The sequence below is a fragment of the Borostomias antarcticus genome, assembly GCF_949987555.1.
Source record: "Borostomias antarcticus genome assembly, chromosome: 12".
NCBI lineage: Eukaryota > Metazoa > Chordata > Actinopteri > Stomiiformes > Stomiidae > Borostomias > Borostomias antarcticus.
In genome coordinates this window covers 22,400,231-22,420,926 of record NC_140245.1, presented here as the reverse complement: position 1 = coordinate 22,420,926, position 20,696 = coordinate 22,400,231, and the positions used below count along the sequence as shown (strand labels likewise).

Below are 20,696 nucleotides of genomic sequence, written 5' to 3'. Positions count from 1 at the left end.
ATGGCATGAGGTTCATGAATCTGTTCAAATTTTTTTGTCTGAGGAACAAAGGGAAGATGAGAGAGTTGATTGGTATGAACCCAAAATGTCCACATTCAGGGATTTCCTAAAGGATATTAAAATGTGGAAAAAATCTCAAACAAGTCCTCACACCGAATCTCAAGTGAATCCTCAGATCGAATCTCAAATGAGTCCTCACACTGAATCTCAAGTGAATCCTCAGACTGAATCTCAAATGAGTCCTCACACTGAATCTCAAATGGATCCTCAAACAGAACCTCCAGTGGACTCTTTGCTGCTTGATTCTCAAATGGATCCTCAACTCCTTATTGATGTCCATGATAGCATTTCCAATACAAGGCGCTCACATGGCTCAAAACGTCTATCAAAGCATTCAAAATCATCACGTTCCTCAGGCTCAACTTCAACTTCTGTAGCTGCAGCCCGCCTTAGTGTGGCAACAGCTAGAGCTGCCCTATTAGCCCGTGCAGCAGGACTCAAAGGAAAACATGCACTGGAACTGGAACAGGCTCAGCTCAAAGCTAAAACGGAGCAAATGGAACTAGAAATCAGCTTGGCTGAATCTGAGGCAAAATTAAGGGTCCTGGAAAACTTTGAGTCTGGTTCAATAAAATCAACACAGGTTCAACCACAATCACAAGGTGATGGAATGAATGATTATTTGAAAAGTTATCAAAGTAAATATGAAGGGTCAGAAAACTCTATAATTCAATTTACCGATCTTGGAAATGTTCCCAGATAATTGAGTCTGGTTCAATAAAATCAACACAGGTTCAACCACAATCACAAGGTGATGGAATGAATGATTATTTGAAAAGTTATCAAAGTAAATAAGAAGGGTCAGAAAACTCTATAATTCAATTTACCAATCTTGGAAATGTTCCCAAAACCTCACTTCAAAGGCTGCTTCTAAACCAAGGACCAACACCACCAGCACCGGTTACAATTCCAACTCCAAGGCTTCCTCAGCCCACAACCCATAGACATCATCCCACAATCCCTCCCCCCACAACTCAAAGCTATCCCCAGTCACAAAGAGGCAGAACTGGAGAGACAAATGATGCCAATGCAACTATAGGGCAGGTTCAAAAGGATATTGACTTTTTAGCCCTCCAGCACAAACAGACAAAACTCCCACAGAGGGAAATTCCTGTTTTTGATGGCAACCCTCTTAACTACCAGACATTTATGAAGGCCTTTCAATATGGAATTGAGGAGAAAACAAGTAGTTGCCAAGACAGGCTGTATTACCTTGAGCAATATACTTCTGGACAATGCAGGGAATTGGTGAGAAGCTGTCTTCATATGGATGCTACCACTGGCTTTGCTGAGGCAAAGAGATTATTAAAGGTACACTTTGGAGATGATATGAAGATTGCTAGTGCTTACATGACAAAGGCCCTACATTGGAGTAGTATAAAAACAGAGGATCGAAAGGCCCTGCATGGCTATGCGCTTTTCCTAAGGGGCTGCTGTAATGCAATGATGGACCTGCAAGACATGAAGGATCTTGATTTGCCATCCAACCTAAAGCTCATTGTGTCCAAGCTGCCTTATAAATTGAGAGAGAAGTGGAGGACCACAGCATGTGACATTTGGGAGCGAACCAGCAGGAGAGGAAGAATGCATGACCTTGTCACTTTTATTGAAAAGCAAGCTAGAATCCTACAATACCCAGTATTCGGCAACATTCATGACCCTCTCTCCAATGTAAAGACCAAGTCTAATGCTGAATCAAAATCTAGCAATTTCAAGAGCAAGGGAAGCAGTTTTGCTACCACAGTGGCAATTGTGTCTGGCAACAAGTCCTCACTAGAGAGGCCACCTGTTAAAGGTGGCGTCAACATGTCCTCAAGTGCTGATGTCATCTCATGTCCCTTTTGTGCAGGCAAGCATTTTTTAGCCGAATGCCTGAAGATGGTTAAACAGCCACATGAAGCTAAAATTGAGTATATCAGAGAAAAAGGATTATGTTTTTGATGTTTGAGAGTGGGGCATTTAAGTAAAATGTGTAAGAGAAGAATGACCTGTCAACAATGTCAAGCCAAACACCCTACGATTCTACACATTAAGAGTACTGCCAAGCCAGAGGCTGACAAAAGGAAGGCAGTGTCAAAGCCTGAAGAGACATCTCTTAGTAGTGCCCTTGTCTCTCTTGAAGGAGGTGAATGTACCGGGGCTGGTAGAGACTGCTTACTGGCTATAGTGCCAGTGCACGTTAAACTCTGTAACGGGAGTAAAGGTGTACTTACCTATGCATTCCTGGACCCAGGTAGTACGGATACATTCTGTACAGAGAAGCTCATGAGACAGCTCAAATCAAGAGGTCGAAGAACGGATGTCCTTCTACAGACAATGGGTACAGAAAAGGTTGTAAAGAGCTATGAGCTAGATGGTCTAGAAGTGGGAAATTTGGAAGGTGGTTCGTTCTTGAAGTTGCCAAAGTTATACACTCAGAACAAGATCCCTGTTACTAAAAGAAATATTCTCACACAAGCAGAACTTGACAAATGGCCTTACCTACAGGAAATCCAGATAAAGCAGATTAATGCCGATGTAGAACTTCTCATAGGAGTGAACACTCCAAAGGCCATGGAACCATGGAGAATAATAAATAGCCAAGAAAATGGCCCCTATGCAGTCCTGACACTGCTTGGGTGGGTTGTCAACGGTCCACTTAACACTTCCAGCTCCATGGATGATGAACAACCTACGGCGTTAGTGAACTGGATTTCAGTTGTTTGAGGAGCTTCTGGAGAAGCAATACACACATGACTTCCCAGAAAAGGATTATGAAGGAAAAAGGGAGATGTCTGTTGATGACCGAAAGTTCAAGCAAATAGTGTCAAGCTCTGTGGCTCTTAAGAACGGTCATTACTATTTACCTCTACCTCTTCGTGACCAGGACGTCATCATGCCCAATTACCATCAGATGGCAGCACGACGAGCTTTACACCTGAAAAGGAAATTCCAAAAGGATCAAGTTTATGCAGCTGAGTACCAGGGCTACATGAGTGATATCATCATGAAAGGATATGCGGAGAAAGTGCCACCAGAAGATCGACAGCTAGATTATGGCAAGATATGGTCATACCCCACCATGGTGTGTACCATAAGCGCAAAAAAACCATCCGTGTGGTCTTTGATGCTGCATCTTCCTATCAAGGCACAGCTCTCAACAAAGTACTCCTTCAGGGCCCTGACTTGGCGAACTCACTTATTGGTGTGCTGCTCAGGTTCCGCCAAGAGCCCGTTGCAATCATGGCGGACATTGAGAGCATGTTTCACCAGGTGCGGGTCAGTGAAGCGGATGTGAACCTGCTGAGATTCCTGTGGTGGCCAGAGGGAGACACTACCAAAGATCTTGAATAGTACCGAATGACAGTCCATCTCTTCGGCGCCGTCTCCTCTCCAACTTGTGCAAATTTCGCATTGAGAAAGACTGCGGAAGACAACAGAGACAAGTTCGACAGAGAGGTGGTTGACACAGTTATGTCCAATTTCTATGTTGATGACTGCCTCAAGTCAGTAGCGACAGAAGAGGAGACTATCAGGTTAGTCAAAGGGCTCAGGGAAATCTGCTCGCTGGGTGGATTCAAGCTAACCAAATGGGTTAGTAATAACCGAGCAGTATTGGCAACCATCCCTGAAGAAGACAAAGCCGAACAAATAAAGAACTTGAATTTAGACAGGGAGAAGTTGCCTAATGAAAGAGCACTCGGAATGTTCTGGGACATTGAAAGTGACACCTTTAGCTTTCGTGTAACTGTTAACATCAGAAGTCCCACTAGAAGGAACATGCTCTCTACTGTCAGCTCAGTATATGATCCTCTTGGTCTTCTCGCCCCTTTCACACTGAAGGCAAAACAAATACTTCAACAACTTTGTAAGGCCAAGTATGGATGGGATGAAGTAGTTCCTGTGGAATTCTCAAAGCCGTGGAAACAATGGCTCAAAGACCTGGACGAGCTCACCAGATTTCAAGTTGCCAGGTGTGTAAAACCAAATAATTTTGGTAAAGTGAAAACGGCACAACTACATAACTTCTGTGATGCCAGCGAACAGGGTTACGGTGTAGCAAGCTATCTAAGGCCTACCAATGACATGGGAGATATACACGTTGCCTTTGTGATGGGGAAATCAAGAGTTACTCCCCTCAAAGCAATGACCATTCCATGATTAGAGCTCACTGCTGCCACCCTTGCTGCACGACTGGACAGAATGCTTCATGTAGAGCTCAAGATGGAGCTCCAGGAATCCACTTTCTGGACTGATAGCCAGTCAGTACTGGAGTACATTCGAAACACGACCAGGAGGTTCCACACTTTCGTGGCCAACCGGATCGTAGTGATCCACAACCTGTCAAAAGTGAACCAGTGGAGATTTATAGACTCCAAACAAAACCCAGCTGACGACGCATCACGGGGAATGAGCATAGAACGCTTCTTAAGGTCAAAAAGATGGCTTCAAGGTCCCCAGTTCCTAGAGAAACCCAAAACACAGTGGCCAAAGATTCCAGAGGAACTTGGCTCCATCCTCTCAGATGATCCTGAGGTACGGAAGGAGGTTATTGTTACCAGCATCGTCACTGGTGTGGCAGAGAGAACTCCAACGAACAAGCTCATTGAGTATCACTCATCATGGAACAGCCTAAAAGGAGCCATAGCTTGGATGTTGAAAGTCAAGGAACTCCTGCTACAGATGAGTCAAAAAAGGAAAGAGCTTGGTCTTAAATCCAGTCCTGATAAAGGGAAGTCACTGAAAGACCAAATGTGTCTGCTCAAAATGCCTCCAGCTCATGCAGTGAGCCTTTCAGTAGAGGACAATGAAAATGCTGAAAAGGCCATTATCCGCCACGTGCAGAAACAATATTTCAAGGAGGAGATCGCTCTACTGGAGACAGGAAAGGAGCTCAATAGAAGAAGCCCTTTGTATAAAGTGGATCCTGCTATTGACAGTGGCATTCTCAGAGTGGGTGGAAGAACTAGGAAGATGGCTATGCCAATGGAGGTTAAACACCCAATGATCCTACCCAAATCCCATGTATCAAAGTTAATACTGAATCACATTCACACACAAGTTGGTCACTCTGGCAGAGCTCACATGCTCTCCAGACTTCATCAACGGTTTTGGCTGTCTGGTGCCAATTCTTCAGCACGGAAGATTATTAAGGACTGTGTATTTTGCAGACGACAACAGGCCACAGCCGGAGAACAAAAAATGGCTGATCTCCCACCGGATCGAGTAACACCAGACCTACCCCCTTTTACCCATGTGGGCGTGGATTATTTCGGCCCTATTGAGGTAAAACGAGGCCGTGCTCATATCAAGAGGTGGGGAATCATTTTTACTTGTCTGTCAAGCCGGGCTATTCATCTGGAAGTTGCAAGTCATCTTAATACAGATGCATGTATCAACGCCCTTCGGCTGTTCATCTCTCGTCAAGGTACAGTAAAAAGTATCCGATCAGATCAAGGCACTAATTTCATTGGTGCAGAGAGAGAGTTGAAGGAGTGTGTGAAGGCTCTGGAAAATGGCAAGATCCAAAAAACACTTCTCAAAAATGGAATTGACTGGACGTTCAACCTTCCCTCAGGAGCACATCACGGAGGAGTGTGGGAGAGGTTAATAAGATCAGTGAAAAAGGTCCTCTATTCAGTTTTAAAGGAACAAACTTTGGACGATGACGGTCTACACACAGCCTTGTGTGAAGTCGAGGCAGTCATAAATGACAGGCCAATTTCAACTGTCACAAATGACCCAAATGATCTTGAGCCCCTGACCCCAAATCACTTGCTCCAGTTAAGGACGAGTCCTATCATGCCGCCCGGACTGTTCCACAAAGAGGACCTATACTCCCAAAGAAGATGGAGGCAGGTACAATACCTAGACAACCTGTTTTGGAGACGATGGATCAGGGAATACCTTCCATTAATGCAGGGGCGGCATAAGTGGAACAAAGTCAAACGAAATTTCACCCCTGGAGATCTCGTTGTCATTATTGACGAGAATGCACCAAGAAACTCTTGGCCACTAGGTCGGGTGGTCAGGGCGCTTCCAGGTTCAAAGGGACTGGTCCGTAGCGTCTTAGTTAAGACTAAGACCAACATCATTCAACGGCCCATCACCAAGCTTTGTCTGCTCATGGAGGCAGCTGACTGAGCCTATTGCCCCATATCCTGTCAGTCACGTGCACCTCTGACTGTGGGATAGAAAGACTTTTGGCTTCTTGATGCCTCCAGCAAAGGTCACCTACGCAAAGCAGAATGATGGACTATCACACAAACATAAACATGCACTCATCACTGATCTTAAATGAACTTTGAAAGAGTCTTCTACTATGAACTGTAAATACAAGAATGTAAAAAGAGTTCCTGAAAAAGAAAAAAGAATTGTAATTGATTTGATGTTTTGCCGTAATGGCTCTATTGATGTAGTATTTGGTAATTGCCTTGTAATAAGCAATTAGGGGCTGGTATGTTAGAGCCATTTTTCCTTTCATCCGTACGATTATACCTAATTGATTAATTTGCTTTATTATTGACATATCTGCCTATTCATTATTCACTTTGCCTGAACCAGCCAATGTTGAGCACTCCCCCTGCTGTTTCATATGCATTGTGTAAGACAGGAAATGACTTCATGAAGGGGTGTTGGCATAAAGGGGATAACTCCTCTTCCTCCATGTAATGGACATTTGAGCATGTTTACACTGGTGGACACAGAAATGTATCCCAACTCAACAGAGATGGCATTAGTCACAGTTGTAGCCTAAATGACCTTAGATGTGTGTACAGATGCTGGTTACCCTGCAACTGGCACGTTCTGTTTTAATATCTGTGTTGCTTGTATGGCTCTGTGTGCTACTAACCCTTTTCTGCCTCCCTTCTCCCTAGTGCCTCTCCCTCCTACTTTCTAACCAGGTCCAGTGGATGCCCCACTGTCACCCGCAGACCACCCTGAGTCCAATAGATACCCCCGTGTCTGTGGATGTCCAGTACAGCCACTAACCCTGTCCTCCTCCCTCCTCCCTAGTGTCTCTTCCTCTTATACTCTAAACAGGTCCTGTGGACACCCCCTGTCTCCTGCAGGCCACCCTGTAGCAGGTCCCAGAGACCCCCGTCCTCGGCCAAGGTCCACCTAATGGCTCCTGGAAAGGCCCCCTGCCCCCTCGTATCCAGCTCCTCCCCACTCTGTGTAGTCAGCTGTCCCAATCCAGCCAACCCTCTTTTTCTCTCTCTCTCTCTCTCTCTCTCTCTCTCTCACAGCTGTCCCTATCCAGCCAACCCTCTCTCTCTCTTGCTCAGTCTCCATGAGCCTGTTCTGCTAAGTGCTTACTGTGCTTTATTATATGACTCACTTAAGAGAAGTTTTACCTGCACCGTTTTGCCTGTCTGCCTGTTTGACACACTCTCTCTCTCTCTCTCTCCCCCCCTCTCCCTCTCTCTCTCTCCCCCTCCCTCCCACTAGGCCACTCTGAGCCTGAACTCTGGATTCTCAGAACCAAATAAACTCCATTTGATTTTGCTCAGACCTGGTTATCGGCCTCATTCTGGCAGAGCGCTGGAGGTTGGTCAGGGTCTCCAACGGGCTCAGGTGCATCATGAACAGTGACATCACTGTGAGGGACATTACAAAAAAACCTGCTGTTCTTTACAGTTAGCAGCTAACATTGTGATATGTAGTCTCATATAGAGCACATGTAATCATTGTGATATGTAGTCTCATATAGAGCACATGTAATCATTGTGATATGTAGTCTCATATAGAGCACATGTAATCATTGTGATATGTAGTCTCATATAGAGCACATGTAATCATTGTGATATGTAGTCTCATATAGAGCACATGTAATCATTGTGATATGTAGTCTCATATAGAGTCCTTAAAAAGAACAACCGTCGACCCCAACATTTCCCCACCCGGGGGTTCCAGGGTGAATTATGCCCCCATAGTTTCCACCACATCATGTTGTTGCATTTCAAACTCGAGGCACACAAAAACCACAACGAAGGACTGAAATAAATATCTTTTTATTTTCACCGTGGTCAAAATTATTAACACATCGAAGTGTCAGCTGTTCCAATAGTCGCCCAACCAGCATTCTTTCACAGCGTGCCGAAGGGCACACACGTCTCTCCGCCTCCAACCATGCATAAAATAACCCATAAAAAATAACAAAAAATAAAAAAAATATATTAAAAAATTATGCGTACCACTGATATACAGATCTGATATAAACAGGCTTATTGGTCACAAACCAATTAGAATTATAAACATGGCTTCTTTTACAATACACAGAGACCAAACGTGAGGGATATAAGAGTATTTTGTTTCTATTTAAAAAGGGTACATTTTAATTTTATACATTTGTACATGATTTTTTATTTTTATTCTTTCTTTTTTACAGTCAGAATGCGCAAGGCATTGTGGGCGCAGTGTCCACTGAGCGCCAATTGCAATTATGCATGTGCGCGCACCACACACACACACAGACACACAAGACACACAAGACACACACACACACAGACACACACAGACAGACACACACACACACACAGGAGTGGCAATAGAAGCGCAAAGGTTTTGTTCGGTGGCTGACCATATCCTGATGGTTTCAAACGGTGGAGAGAACGGCCGTCTCAGCCTGTCTGCCACCGTGCTTTCAAATTCTTGTAATGCATTCTTCCATAAGCACTCTTATCCTCCTGGACATAAGTAGTGATCTGACATGGCTTCACTCCAAGCTGGGGGAGAACATCTTCTGACCGGTGTAGGCATGTTAGATCTCCAGCGAGAAGGAATGCATTGCAGGATTTGTTGATAACTTTTCGGCCAAATTCTTAGCGCCAAACACAGAAGGCCATGAGAGGGATTTCAGGTTACAGGCAGACACCCTATTTTCATAAAATGGGATTTACCATAAGGAAGTGTTAATCCACAAAGGCGAATGAGGGCACCTGGTGGTGTAAATGAAACATTACATTCCTGTGAGATCCTTGGGCAACTCAACCACTCGATACACATTTCCAGTCATGTCACACACACACACCTCTCACATACTCAATCTCACAGCTCTCTCCCTCACACACACACACACACACTAAAATCTGTAGAAAATCAAAATATTAAAATGTGCAAAAGGGTCATCGCAAATGAAAAGACAACAACAGAAGTACATAAACATTATACTCAACCAAACATGTGTACAACATCAAATGAGTAACCTTGAAGAAGCATCAGTGAAAAACATACAAGGGGGATCCCAGTGTCCATAGATGACTCAGCTGTCTGGCTTGTACCAGAGACCAAGCCTAGAGAGGCAGGAACATGGAGGTGCTCTTAATGCTTGGAGACCAGCTGGACAACAGACGGCAGTAGAGTACAGTAGACCCATATCAGTCCTGTATCTAGTGGGGATCAGCACAGTAGAGTACAGTAGACCCATATCAGTCCTCTATCTAGTGGGGATCAGCACAGTAGAGTACAGCAGACCCATATCAGTCCTCTAGCTAGTGGGGATCAGCACAGTAGAGTACAGTAGACCCATATCAGTCCTCTATCTAGTGGGGATCAGCACAGTAGAGTACAGTAGACCCATATCAGTCTGATGGGGAACAGCAGTCGTGGGCAGCGCCCGGTGCAGAACCACGAGCACAGGCCGAGAGCCAGGCCCAGGTCAGAGCCAGGTCAGAGCCAGGCCCAGGTCAGAGCCAGGTCAGAACCAGGCCCAGGTCAGAGCCAGGTCAGAGCCAGACCCAGGTCAGAGCCAGACCCAGGGCAGAGCCAGGCCCAGGTCAGGCCCAGGTCAGAGCCAGGCCCAGGGCAGAGCCAGGCCCAGGTCAGAGCCAGGCCCAGGGCAGAGCTAGACCCAGGGCAGAGCCAGGCCCAGGTCAGAGCCAGACCCAGGGCAGAGCCAGACCCAGGGCAGAGCCAGGCCCAGGGCAGAGCCAGGCCCAGGGCAGAGCCAGGCCCAGGTCAGAGCCAGACCCAGGTCAGAGCCAGGCCCAGGTCAGGCCCAGGTCAGAGCCAGGCCCAGGTCAGAGCCAGACCCAGGTCAGAGCCAGGCCCAGGTCAGAGCTAGACCCAGGGCAGAGCCAGGCCCAGGTCAGAGCCAGGCCCAGGTCAGAGCTAGACCCAGGGCAGAGCCAGGCCCAGGTCAGAGCCAGGCCCAGGTCAGAGCTAGACCCAGGGCAGAGCCAGGCCCAGGTCAGAGCCAGGCCCAGGTCAGAGCTAGACCCAGGGCAGAGCCAGGCATAGGCCGAGAGCCAGGCACATGGCAAGCTTTGACTGGAGTTAACACACTGACGAACTCAAGTGTTGCCAGGAATATACAGTACCTACGGTAAAAGCTAACTAACAGTTTACACTGAACCTACCCAGCTTACAAGACGTCATACTGAGCACCACAGGCCCTACTGAACACACCTATGCTAGCTTGTAGATAGCCCTACTGAACACACCTATGCTAGCTTGTAGATAGCCCTACTGCGCTAGCCCATGTTAGCTTCAGGCAGTGACTACACCACCTGGAGTCCAAGTCACAACGACAGTCTACATTAGCTACACCCAGCCTCGGAACTAACAGAGCAACTTCCAACAGGACCTTACCGAATTAATCAGGTACAACAGATCTGACAACGCCAATCATATTAACAACTTTTAAAACGGTCGTTCAGGGGTAGAGAGAGAAACGGACAGCAATATAATAAAACGTATTCTCATACAAGTGCTTTACGTAGGCCTAACCTCACTGGACGAGCCATGTTACAGCTGTACCCTCTCCCGGTGTGTACCACCGGCTCCTGTGTGTGTGTGTTCTTCACCGAGTGTGTGTGCCGATTAGAGGAGTGTGTGTGTGGGAGGAGCATCGGGAACGAGACATAATAGAACACGTTACTACAATACAGGGTCTGGACCGACGCGTGGGCAGGTCACCGGGCAGAGAGGGACAGTCGTTGACACCGGGGTGGGGGGGGGACAGACTGGGGCCGCTGGGTGTTACTGCATAGGGCTGCTCAGTGCAGTGGCATCTTAATCTAGATTGTAAACTAATGCAGAGTGCAGAAAAACTAAAACAAAAAGCGTACAGTATGAGCAATGATGTGTCCAGACGTTTTATGGATGAAGGTTAATGCAAAAAGGGAAGGAAAACATTTGTATAGCCTAATCAAAATGGGTATTTTCTTAGCTTTACATACAAGTATCTATGCCTTTACATTTTTTCCCCTCATACCTGATTTACTAAGCAAAGTCTTTATTCTTTACTAAGTAAAGTCGGTGTTTTTGTGTGATGCAGAGGAGCTTAAAGCCCCTGACTATGCGCCCAGAACAATAATCACTGATGTGCAATTCTCCACTCTGACTCTACAGATCATGGGATCAATCAGGGTCCCAACCAATCAGAGCTCAGGCAGCCTGCATGGGAGGACCAATGAAAGACCTTCTTTCCACTGTGATGGTTTGAGACCCATACCCAGTTAAGGTTAGGATGCTTTGGTGTGTTCTGATACTGTGTGTAAATGAGCTGACCTGGGACCAGTCGGAGGCCTGTGGCCTCAGTGAGGAGAGGGCAGTGTCCAGTGTTGGAGCTGGACTCAGACCAGTTTGACTGGAGACTACAGAGTTGAAGGCGGCCGAACAGAGCAACTGAGACACAGAGGAGGTCCAGTTCTGCTCTACCAGCTGAGACAGAGGAGGAGGTCCAGTTCTGCTCTACCAGCTGAGACAGAGGAGGAGGTCCAGTTCTGCTCTACCAGCTGAGACACAGAGGAGGAGGTCCAGTTCTGCTCTACCAGCTGAGACAGAGAGGAGGAGGTCCAGTTCTGCTCTACCAGCTGAACACAGAACAACAAGACGTGACCGGTACCGTCTAACGTACCGTCAGGACCGTCTAACGTAGGGTCAGGACCGTCTAACGTAGGGTCAGGACCGTCTAACGTAGGGTCAGGACCGTCTAACGTACCGTCAGGACCGTCTAACGTAGGGTCAGGACCGTCTAACGTAGGGTCAGGACCGTCTAACGTACCGTCAGGACCGTCTAACGTACCGTCAGGACCGTCTAACGTAGGGTCAGGACCGTCTAACGTAGGGTCAGGACCGTCTAACGTAGGGTCAGGACCGTCTAACGTAGGGTCAGGACCGTCTAACGTACCGTCAGGACCGTCTAACGTACCGTCAGGACCGTCTAACGTAGGGTCAGGACCGTCTAACGTAGGGTCAGGACCGTCTAACGTAGGGTCAGGACCGTCTAACGTACCGTCACGACCGTCTAACGTAGGGTCAGGACCGTCTAACGTACCGTCAGGACCGTCTAACGTACCGTGAGGACCGTCTAACGTACCGTCACGACCGTCTAACGTACCGTGAGGACCGTCTAACGTACCGTCACGACCGTCTAACGTACCGTCACGACCGTCTAACGTACCGTCACGACCATCTAACGTACCGTCACGACCGTATAACGTACCGTCACGACCATCTAACAGAAGAATGCGTACCGAACGACTTCTGAAGTTTGCAAACTCAGGACAGGTTTTTTTCGACACTGTTGAAAAGGCACACGGCAAAGACAGGGGTTTAGGGGACAGGAGGGGGGACAGACAACCTGACAGACCTCAGCAGACAGACAGACAGACAGACAGATGCACTAGTTGGAGGATCGACTAAACTCCTGGCAACAGTTCCATTTTCAGCATCGGGGTTCAACTCTACAGTAAGGAACTGTGTGGTCTGGGGACTACCTTCTGTGTTGGCAGAGGGGGTCGTGGGGGGTCAGATATGTGGGCAGAATTGTGAGAAGTGTGTGTGTGTGTGCGCGCGTTCTCCGCAACACTGTGTTCTGGTGGGGGTGTTCTATAGCAGCGTTTGTTCCCAAAGCCCGGTGCTCTGGGTTCTGGGTTTGGCGGTACATTCTGGGTCGGGGTCAGGGGTCAGGGGGCCGTTTCAGGTCACTTCCCGATCTGTCTCCCATCAAGGTCCAGAACACACACTTACACTCGGACATTAGAAGGAGATGCCATACAAACATAAAAAAAGACAAACATTTCAAAGGAGTTCTGTTCATCGTTTCTGGGCACTTACCCCATTGTGAAATTAAGGTGCAACTTTGTCTAGATAAGTGAACGTCCTCCATGACCGTCTCAGAGAAACAGAGACTCCTCAACAACCAGCTCCCTCCTCCAGCCAACAGATTCCCCACAACGTCTTCCTGTGGTCCAATGAGGAGTATGCGTGAGGCTGGAGTGGGCGGGTCAGAGGCAGAGAGAGCCAATCGGTAAGGCCGTCTCTGGCAGTTCGGGGGTGGGAGTGGGCGGGGCTAATGAACAAAGAAGTGCCTCAGTAGCTCGTCGGCCGACGGCCTCTGCTTGCTGTCCACAAAGATGCGCTTGAGGAAGTCGCGGCCTTGGTCCGACACGTGGACCGGCAGCACGGGGTTGGTGGGCTGGGTGGCGATCTTAAAGATGGCGGCCATGGCTTCGAACTCGGCCCAGGGCGGACGCTGCGTCAGCATCTCCACCACTGTGCATCCCACGCTCCTGTGGACAAGACGGGGAGGTTAGCGCCACAAGCCTCATCTCATTCCCTTCCTGATCTCAGAACTCTACAAGACAGAACCCGTTAACGGTTCCCTATCTGTCGTCGGGCAGAGAAGACAGAGACAAGGTGATTAGAACGCAGCCTTGGCTCCCGTGGTTCTGTCTCACCATATGTCGGCTTTCCTGCCGTAGCCCTCTCCGCTGATCACTTCCGGGCTCATCCAGTAGGGGGTGCCGGTCACCGACTTGATGCCTGTTCCCGACAGGCAGATGGTCTGCAGCCGTCGGCTCGCCCCAAAGTCCCCCAGCTTCACGTTGCCCACAGAGTCCCTCAGGATGTTGGCCCCTGGACAGGAAGAGGGAGGAGGTGGTGAGGTGTGGCCAAGCAAACTCTACCGACTACATTACCCAGAACTCTCTGGACACATCGCTTCTCTACCCTCTTAGTGTCCCTTCCTGGACGTCTCCTAGTGCACATGAGCAGTCTGACCTTTGATGTCCCTGTGGACGATCATGTTGCTGTGCAGGTAGGACACGCCCTCCAGGATCTGACGGGTGTATCTGCGCGTCACGTTTTCGGTCAGCGCTCCGTACGACTTCAGCTGGTCCTTGATGGAGCCCTGGAGACAACGAGAAACAAGCCATGCACAGCTGGTAAACACCTGTGTGTAGTGGGGGTGAGGGCCCGCGGTGGTGTGGAGGTCTGGTGCAGCTGTCCACCGGGTACCGAGGTTCGGTCCCTGGTCTCGCCGGATCCCACAGGGGGAGTGGCCTATTGGGCCGTCACTCCCGAGGGTGGTTAGTTTAATTTCGGCGCAACCCCGTCTGGTGTCGGAGTCACCAAGCTAGAGTGTGTGGCGCCTCTATAGCCACTCACCCCCGGCATGTACTCCATGAAGATGGACAGCGTCCTCTCGTTGGAGTCTCGGAGGCAGCCGTAGTACTGGACGATGCGCTCGTGGCACAGGTTCTTCAGCAGCTGGATCTCACACTCCAGAGCGCTCACCTCCTGAGGACGAGACCCAGCAGGGAGCACAACATCAACACAACGCCACCACAGCCATCGGTCACGTGGGACTCGCCGTCATCTCACCTTGCTCGTCTCTGGACTGTCCGGGTCAAACTGGACCTGTTTGACGGCCAGTTCTCGTCCGGTGTCAGCGTCGTAGCACAGGAACACCCGTCCGAACGCCCCCTGACCCAGCAGCTTGCCCAGGCGCCAGTTGGTTGGCGCACGAGGAGCTGGACAAAGTATTTAAGGGAGGAAAAAAAGACAAAGCTAGGTACGTTTCTCATGGTTGATATCTGCTGATTTATGTTGTCATCAACATAATTTGTATGTGAGAATGCATGGATAACCAACTGTTCTGTCTTGTTGTTATACTGTATGTTTGCCTATAACATTAAAGTATATAAAATTTAGAAAAAGCTAGGTAAATTTCTGAAAGAACATTTTCAACAAGCATGCTTAATACTTTTTTCTTTTCCATCAACTATTTTATGCCCAATAATAAAACATAACTGAAATATTTGTCTCTTTATCACTTAACCCAAAGATAACACAGCTGTCTCTTAGCCTCCTCCCCCTCTTTCTCCCATCCCCTCCCAACCGTTGCCAAGCTCCTCCCTCCCCCTCCCCCCCTGACTCACATCGGCTGGGGGGGCTGATGTCCATGACGGAGAGTGTGGGCGTGGCCTCGATGTCGCTGCCGCGGCGCCGGCGGCCCGGCTCCTCCAGCTCGGGGGTGAAGATGCTGCTGGCGCTGCCGCTGCTGGGGGACTGATCCGTGGGGCTGAAACTGACCGGCGAGCGGAAGCCGTGGACCTGCGTGCGCCGCGCGCGGGGGAACGTCTTGCGGCCTGTAAAGAGGTGAGATGACATGGTTTGGGGACAGCTATACGACTCGGGGTCCGAAGCTCAGCGGCTGGGGGGGTGTGGCCTCCTCACCGTCGCTGTAGTCCTGGAAGCCAAAGGGGACGTGGTATCGGCGCGGGTACGTTCCCCCCTTTCCACACTTCTCGAAAACCGGGAGGTCGTACTCTGCCAAGGTGGGGGGGGGGGATGGGAAGGAGGATGACGATCGTGAAAAAGACAAGACATTAGCCAACAACATCCTTACACAACGCCAATACTAGTACACAACAGTAACGGTGGCAGCGGTTTACCTGTGAAGTCCTGGTGATTGTCTGGGTAGCTTTGTGCTCTGGGCATGCGGGACTTGGGATAATTATCACTGCAAGGGAAAAAGGCCAGGGTTAAAACAGACCATCTGTGGTAGCTGGTTGACCCTTTGTTTTCCTGGTAAGGCTCACCTGTCCAGTGGACTGTCCAGCGAGGGGCAACTCCCCGAAGCAGAGTTCTCTGGACTGCTCATGGACAGAGGGTCGAGGGGCTATGAAAGGGAGAGAGGGGGTTTATCCGCTCTGCTTTTGTCTTATTATATTGACAGTAGGACTAGTATATAGTCGTTAAGTCCATTGGCCTGGATCTCAATCAATTTGTTTTGTTTTTTGACCTTATACAAATACACATACCCTGTAAACGTATGCTGACAACAATATAGTTAGGCCTGGAAATATTTGGACAGTGACACAATTGTTTTGGCCCAAATCCAATGGATTTGAAATGAAATAATCGAAATGCAATTGAAGAACCCTTCCTCCAATTTTAATGTAAATAACTTCATATTGAAGCTGAAAGTCTGCTCTTCAATTGCATTTTGATTATTTTATTTCAGATCCACTGTGGTAGCATACAGGGACAAAACATTGAAAATTGTGTCACTGTCCAAATATCTCCGGGTCTAACTGTATATCCTGATTATGCAGATACCCTGATAACACAACAGTATGTCCTTAGTTGACTGGGTTACCTGGTCCATCCTCTCTGGAATGAACTCGCCCTCGCTGTAGATGCTGGTGAAGGAGCCGTTTGTCCCCACCTGCTGGATGGCGTCGGGAATGTAGCCTGGAGGAGGGGAGCTGCGGTCGGTGGAGTGGGACCCTGCAGGGAACACAGCAAGGAGGGGAAATGGCTTCCACTGCTACCAGACCTGGGTCCAAATACTATCTGATCTGATTCAAATACCAGACCTGGGTCCAAATACTATCTGATCTGATTCAAATACCAGACCTGGGTCCAAATACTATCTGATCTGATTCAAATACCAGACCTGGGTCCAAATACTATCTGATCTGATTCAAATACCAGACCTGGGTCCAAATACTATCTGATCTGATTCAAATATCAGACCTGGGTCCAAATACTATCTGATCTGATTCAAATACCAGACCTGGATCCAAATACTATCTGATCTGATTCAAATACCAATCCTGGATCCAAATACTATCTGATCTGATTCAAATACCAGACCTGGGTCCAAATGCTATCTGATCTGATACAAATACCAGACCTGGGTCCAAATGCTATCTGATCTGATTCAAATACCAGACCTGGGTCCAAATACTATCTGATCTGATTCAAATACCAGACCTGGGTCCAAATACTATCTGATCTGATTCAAATACCAGACCTGGATCCAAATACTATCTGAAATCCTTTCAATAACTTTAGTGTTCGAGTCTGGTGGTGGGGTTTTGCATTTTGGGGAATCACTTATTGGTTCCATTGTGCTAGAAAAGAACAATCAAGCACAGATGAGTAATGAAATAATTACTCAATAATCAATAATAACAGACCCAGGTCTGATAACTAACCCTGTCCACACACCTGCCCTGGTGTGCTGCTAACTGATCTATGGTGGATGAGGACTCAGGAGGACAACACAGTGCATCTCAGTGGGGCTTAACTAGTAGTGTTAAAAGCGCAGAGGTGTTTTGAAGATTTCCTGAGTCAAAGCCGTTGATCAGCACAAGGAGGGAGAGGAATCCAATGTAAATGTCCAACCTATCAAAGCCAGCATGCTCTTCTTGTCTGTGCATCTGAAGGCTGTGTTGTCCAGGACTTCGTGGGATGGTAGCAGATCCATGCTAGATGGAGAAGTCTGTAGATGGGGAAGTTCATATATCAGAATCAGGCTTACAACAAGCATGTTTTCAATCTATGTGATATCCAACATTGTCTATGCGAGCTATGCAGTCATGGACTGTCTCTAAAGCAGTGTGGGGCACTACTGTGGTCAGGGAACTTTATTATCTCTATGATGTGCTGAGTCCAGACCTGAGAGATGGCCTGGAGCACCAGAAGGATCTTCAGGCTCTTCATGTGGACACTGCGATCTAGCAGCTCCACCGCCTTGTCTAGGTCATCCTGAGTGGTCAGGGGAATGACCAACTGACGTGGGAGAAACAGACAGGTAAGCAGAGTAAAAGGACAACAGAATTTGAGAGAGGATTTCTCCCCCTCACAAAGTGAAAGACAAAAATATGACAATTTAGAAGGTTTTAGAAATGTATTGCGCTCCGTCAGAGCAGTAACAGGTGATGTTTTGACCGCTACCTCATTGTTGGTGTAATGAAGGTCCATTGATTGGCCGAAAGCCACCTTAGCCTTGAATCCCAGGTCATCCAGCTTAACGGGGCGAGAAAACTGCAAGATCCTGGAAGAAAATGGAAATACCATAGAATCAGCAGGAACATTTCTGGTATTTTTATTTTATTTTATTTGGGGAATCCAGCTAAATTGCACAGGCCACACATTTATTTTTAACAAAGCTCCATTTACTTGACTGAATGTCGCTAGCATTCATGCGATTCGTTGGTGGTGTTAATTCAGTTATCTGTGGTTGCAAAACACACTGGGAAACGAGAACCCTTGAATGGTTCTTACTGGAGAGATGCCATTTTGATGTCAAGTGAAATGTGAGCATAGTAAAACTTCCTGGCAGTTTGCAGGATTCTTTGAACCCATTTCAGTTCAGTCAATAAAACAAGAAGCATCTATTGAAATGAATGTATCACATTTCTCACCGCTTCTCCCCTTTGAACTCGAACTTGACTCGTACGTCGTTCTGCAAGACAGACACACACAAGCACAGGTTCTGTATTGAAACGGTCATGAACAACCCATTTCAAACTTTAGTTGATGAGGAGAACTGGAAGAGGAAAGGGCTTCCTTTGATAGTACTGAGACGATTACCTTGACTTTTCATTTCTAACACTTAACACATGGAGTACTAGGGTGTTTGTGCAGAGCCACACCTGGTTCTTGGGGGAGGAGGCCTTGGGTTTCCCCAGGTCAGACAGAGACATGGCCGGGCGACTGGAGCGGTGAAGTTCGGCCAGATCCTGCATGATGGAGTTCAGTGCCTCCTGCTCATCTGTCCAGGGCAGAAAAGGCCCACTCAGACAGAACACTCCAATAACACTCAAAGACATTCACAGTATCAACTTGGGGGATAAAACATAATGGAAGCTTTCATATGTGTAGAAAAGAAGGCAATAAAAGACATATCTACCCATCATCATGGCACTTTGATTCACCCAAGAGTCCAGGAAAGAGGATTCTCCCATCAAAGGGGCTCCAATCTCCTGTGACAACAGAGGATCATAGGTTAATGACGACTGCAAAAATACCCTAGCAGCCATTTATAGCCCTGTCTTCTCTTAGCTTGGCTGTGAGTAGTAAGCATCTAATGCTGTATACTCCTCAAATCACATGTCACCTTTGTTTACATGTTAATTGATTGCTATCCAAGTGTTGATGTCGATCATGTAACTGTTGAATGCGATCTGCCAAACGTATTCTAGAGTTTAGGACTATTCAGACTAACACTAACTATGTATTGCTAGCTAGATAAATTCACTTTATTTTTTAACCTGCCAACTGCCAACTGTCTGGGTCTTCAAGTGAATGTTGTTTGTACTTCGTGCATACTTTCATCAATCACATGCAATTACCTGCCTAGCTAGAAAGAACCCTCTCAAACTATGTCCTAATGTATGCTTAACAGTTATGCGTTAACTGCCAGATTAATGCTTTGCGTCCTCAGATTATGAAAATGACAGCTAGCATGCTAGCAAGCTGACTTTAGCTAGCTTGCACTAGCTACATATCTCCCGAATCCAATCCATCCATTCAAGATAGCTAGCCTTGCTTATTTTCGTGACTCGACCAGTCTCTAAGCTAACAGTTGCTAGATACTTGATAGTTGGCAGGTAACTAGTACACCGTTGCACTTTATCGTCATAAATCTGTGATTTATGAATTCAGTCAAGCAAGTTGTGTCTGTCAAGTTAGCTAGCTATCGGCTAGCTGGTGTGCATGCTAGCTAACGCTGTCTGTTGGTACTGGTAGTGTAAAGTTGAGCTATTCCAGCTAACGTTAGCCACAAACAAACGTCGTCCAACGCAGTCACTTAGGTCGTGTACGTGCAGGTTGCTAAACCCTAGGGGTTTCACTATCAAATGAAATGTTTATTTTACCTGGGTGGGTTTGATTCTTTTACTTCCTCATCCACAGGGCCAGTGGAGCCCCGGGCCTTGCTCACAGTCCTCTTTGAGGAAGTAGAAGTTTAGAGTCCGCTTCCAACTTTACTGGAGTCCCGGGCCCCGATACTCAGGCCCAAAGATTAATCACGTTCCTGCAAGATCCTTTCAAATTGTCAACGATATGACTCATTCTATTTCGCACATAAAAAACCGAATTCGCACCCGGGACGTCTGGTTTGTTCCGCGACGAGCAAATGTTCCTCTCTAACAGTCAGCAAGCTGGCTAACGTTACTATTGCTGCTAGCTAGCTGGCTAACGTTACCCCCAGAACAGCAGTCTTGTTGGATTTGTCCAACAACAACACGCGTCCTGTGATGTCAGAGAAATGTGTGCATCTCATTTGTGGCATTCCGACGTCAAAATGTGTGCTCATCTTTGGATATTATCATTCATGTCTATCAAGCTCTGTACTCGGGTCTACTATTTACTATCATTAGAAGATGTGACTGTTTGCGTGTGTGTGAAAGTGAGAGAGGAGAACACATCAAAGAATAACCTAATACCGGGAATGAGAGACTGCAGTGTCCATTCCAATGGGTCAAAGCATAATCATTGATATGAGAGCATTTATTGCAAGTGCACTCAGGGAAGAAATGATGGATAATTGGATCACATTATGACAAACCCAGCTCTGGTCCAGGAGTCGATTTGTCATAACTGCATTCGCTGCAATGGCTACCTCCCAT

General features: G+C 47.5%; 1 protein-coding gene across 1 annotated transcript; it reads right to left on the bottom strand.

Annotated features, from left to right (window-relative positions):
- Positions 1-12,302: 12,302 nt before the first annotated feature.
- On the bottom strand, positions 12,303-20,257 carry map3k2 (mitogen-activated protein kinase kinase kinase 2). Its single transcript, XM_084446666.1, has 17 exons — positions 19,944-20,257; positions 18,977-19,049; positions 18,720-18,838; positions 18,489-18,529; positions 18,019-18,118; positions 17,740-17,853; positions 17,467-17,563; positions 16,433-16,563; positions 15,873-15,952; positions 15,726-15,793; positions 15,508-15,600; positions 15,210-15,419; positions 14,653-14,801; positions 14,437-14,568; positions 14,050-14,179; positions 13,728-13,905; positions 12,303-13,559 (listed from the first exon to the last, which is right to left on the bottom strand). The coding sequence occupies exons 2-17, from the start codon at positions 19,029-19,031 to the stop codon at positions 13,340-13,342; spliced, it is 1,917 nt and encodes a 638-aa protein (XP_084302792.1). The 5' UTR covers positions 19,032-19,049; positions 19,944-20,257; the 3' UTR covers positions 12,303-13,339.
- Positions 20,258-20,696: the final 439 nt, after the last annotated feature.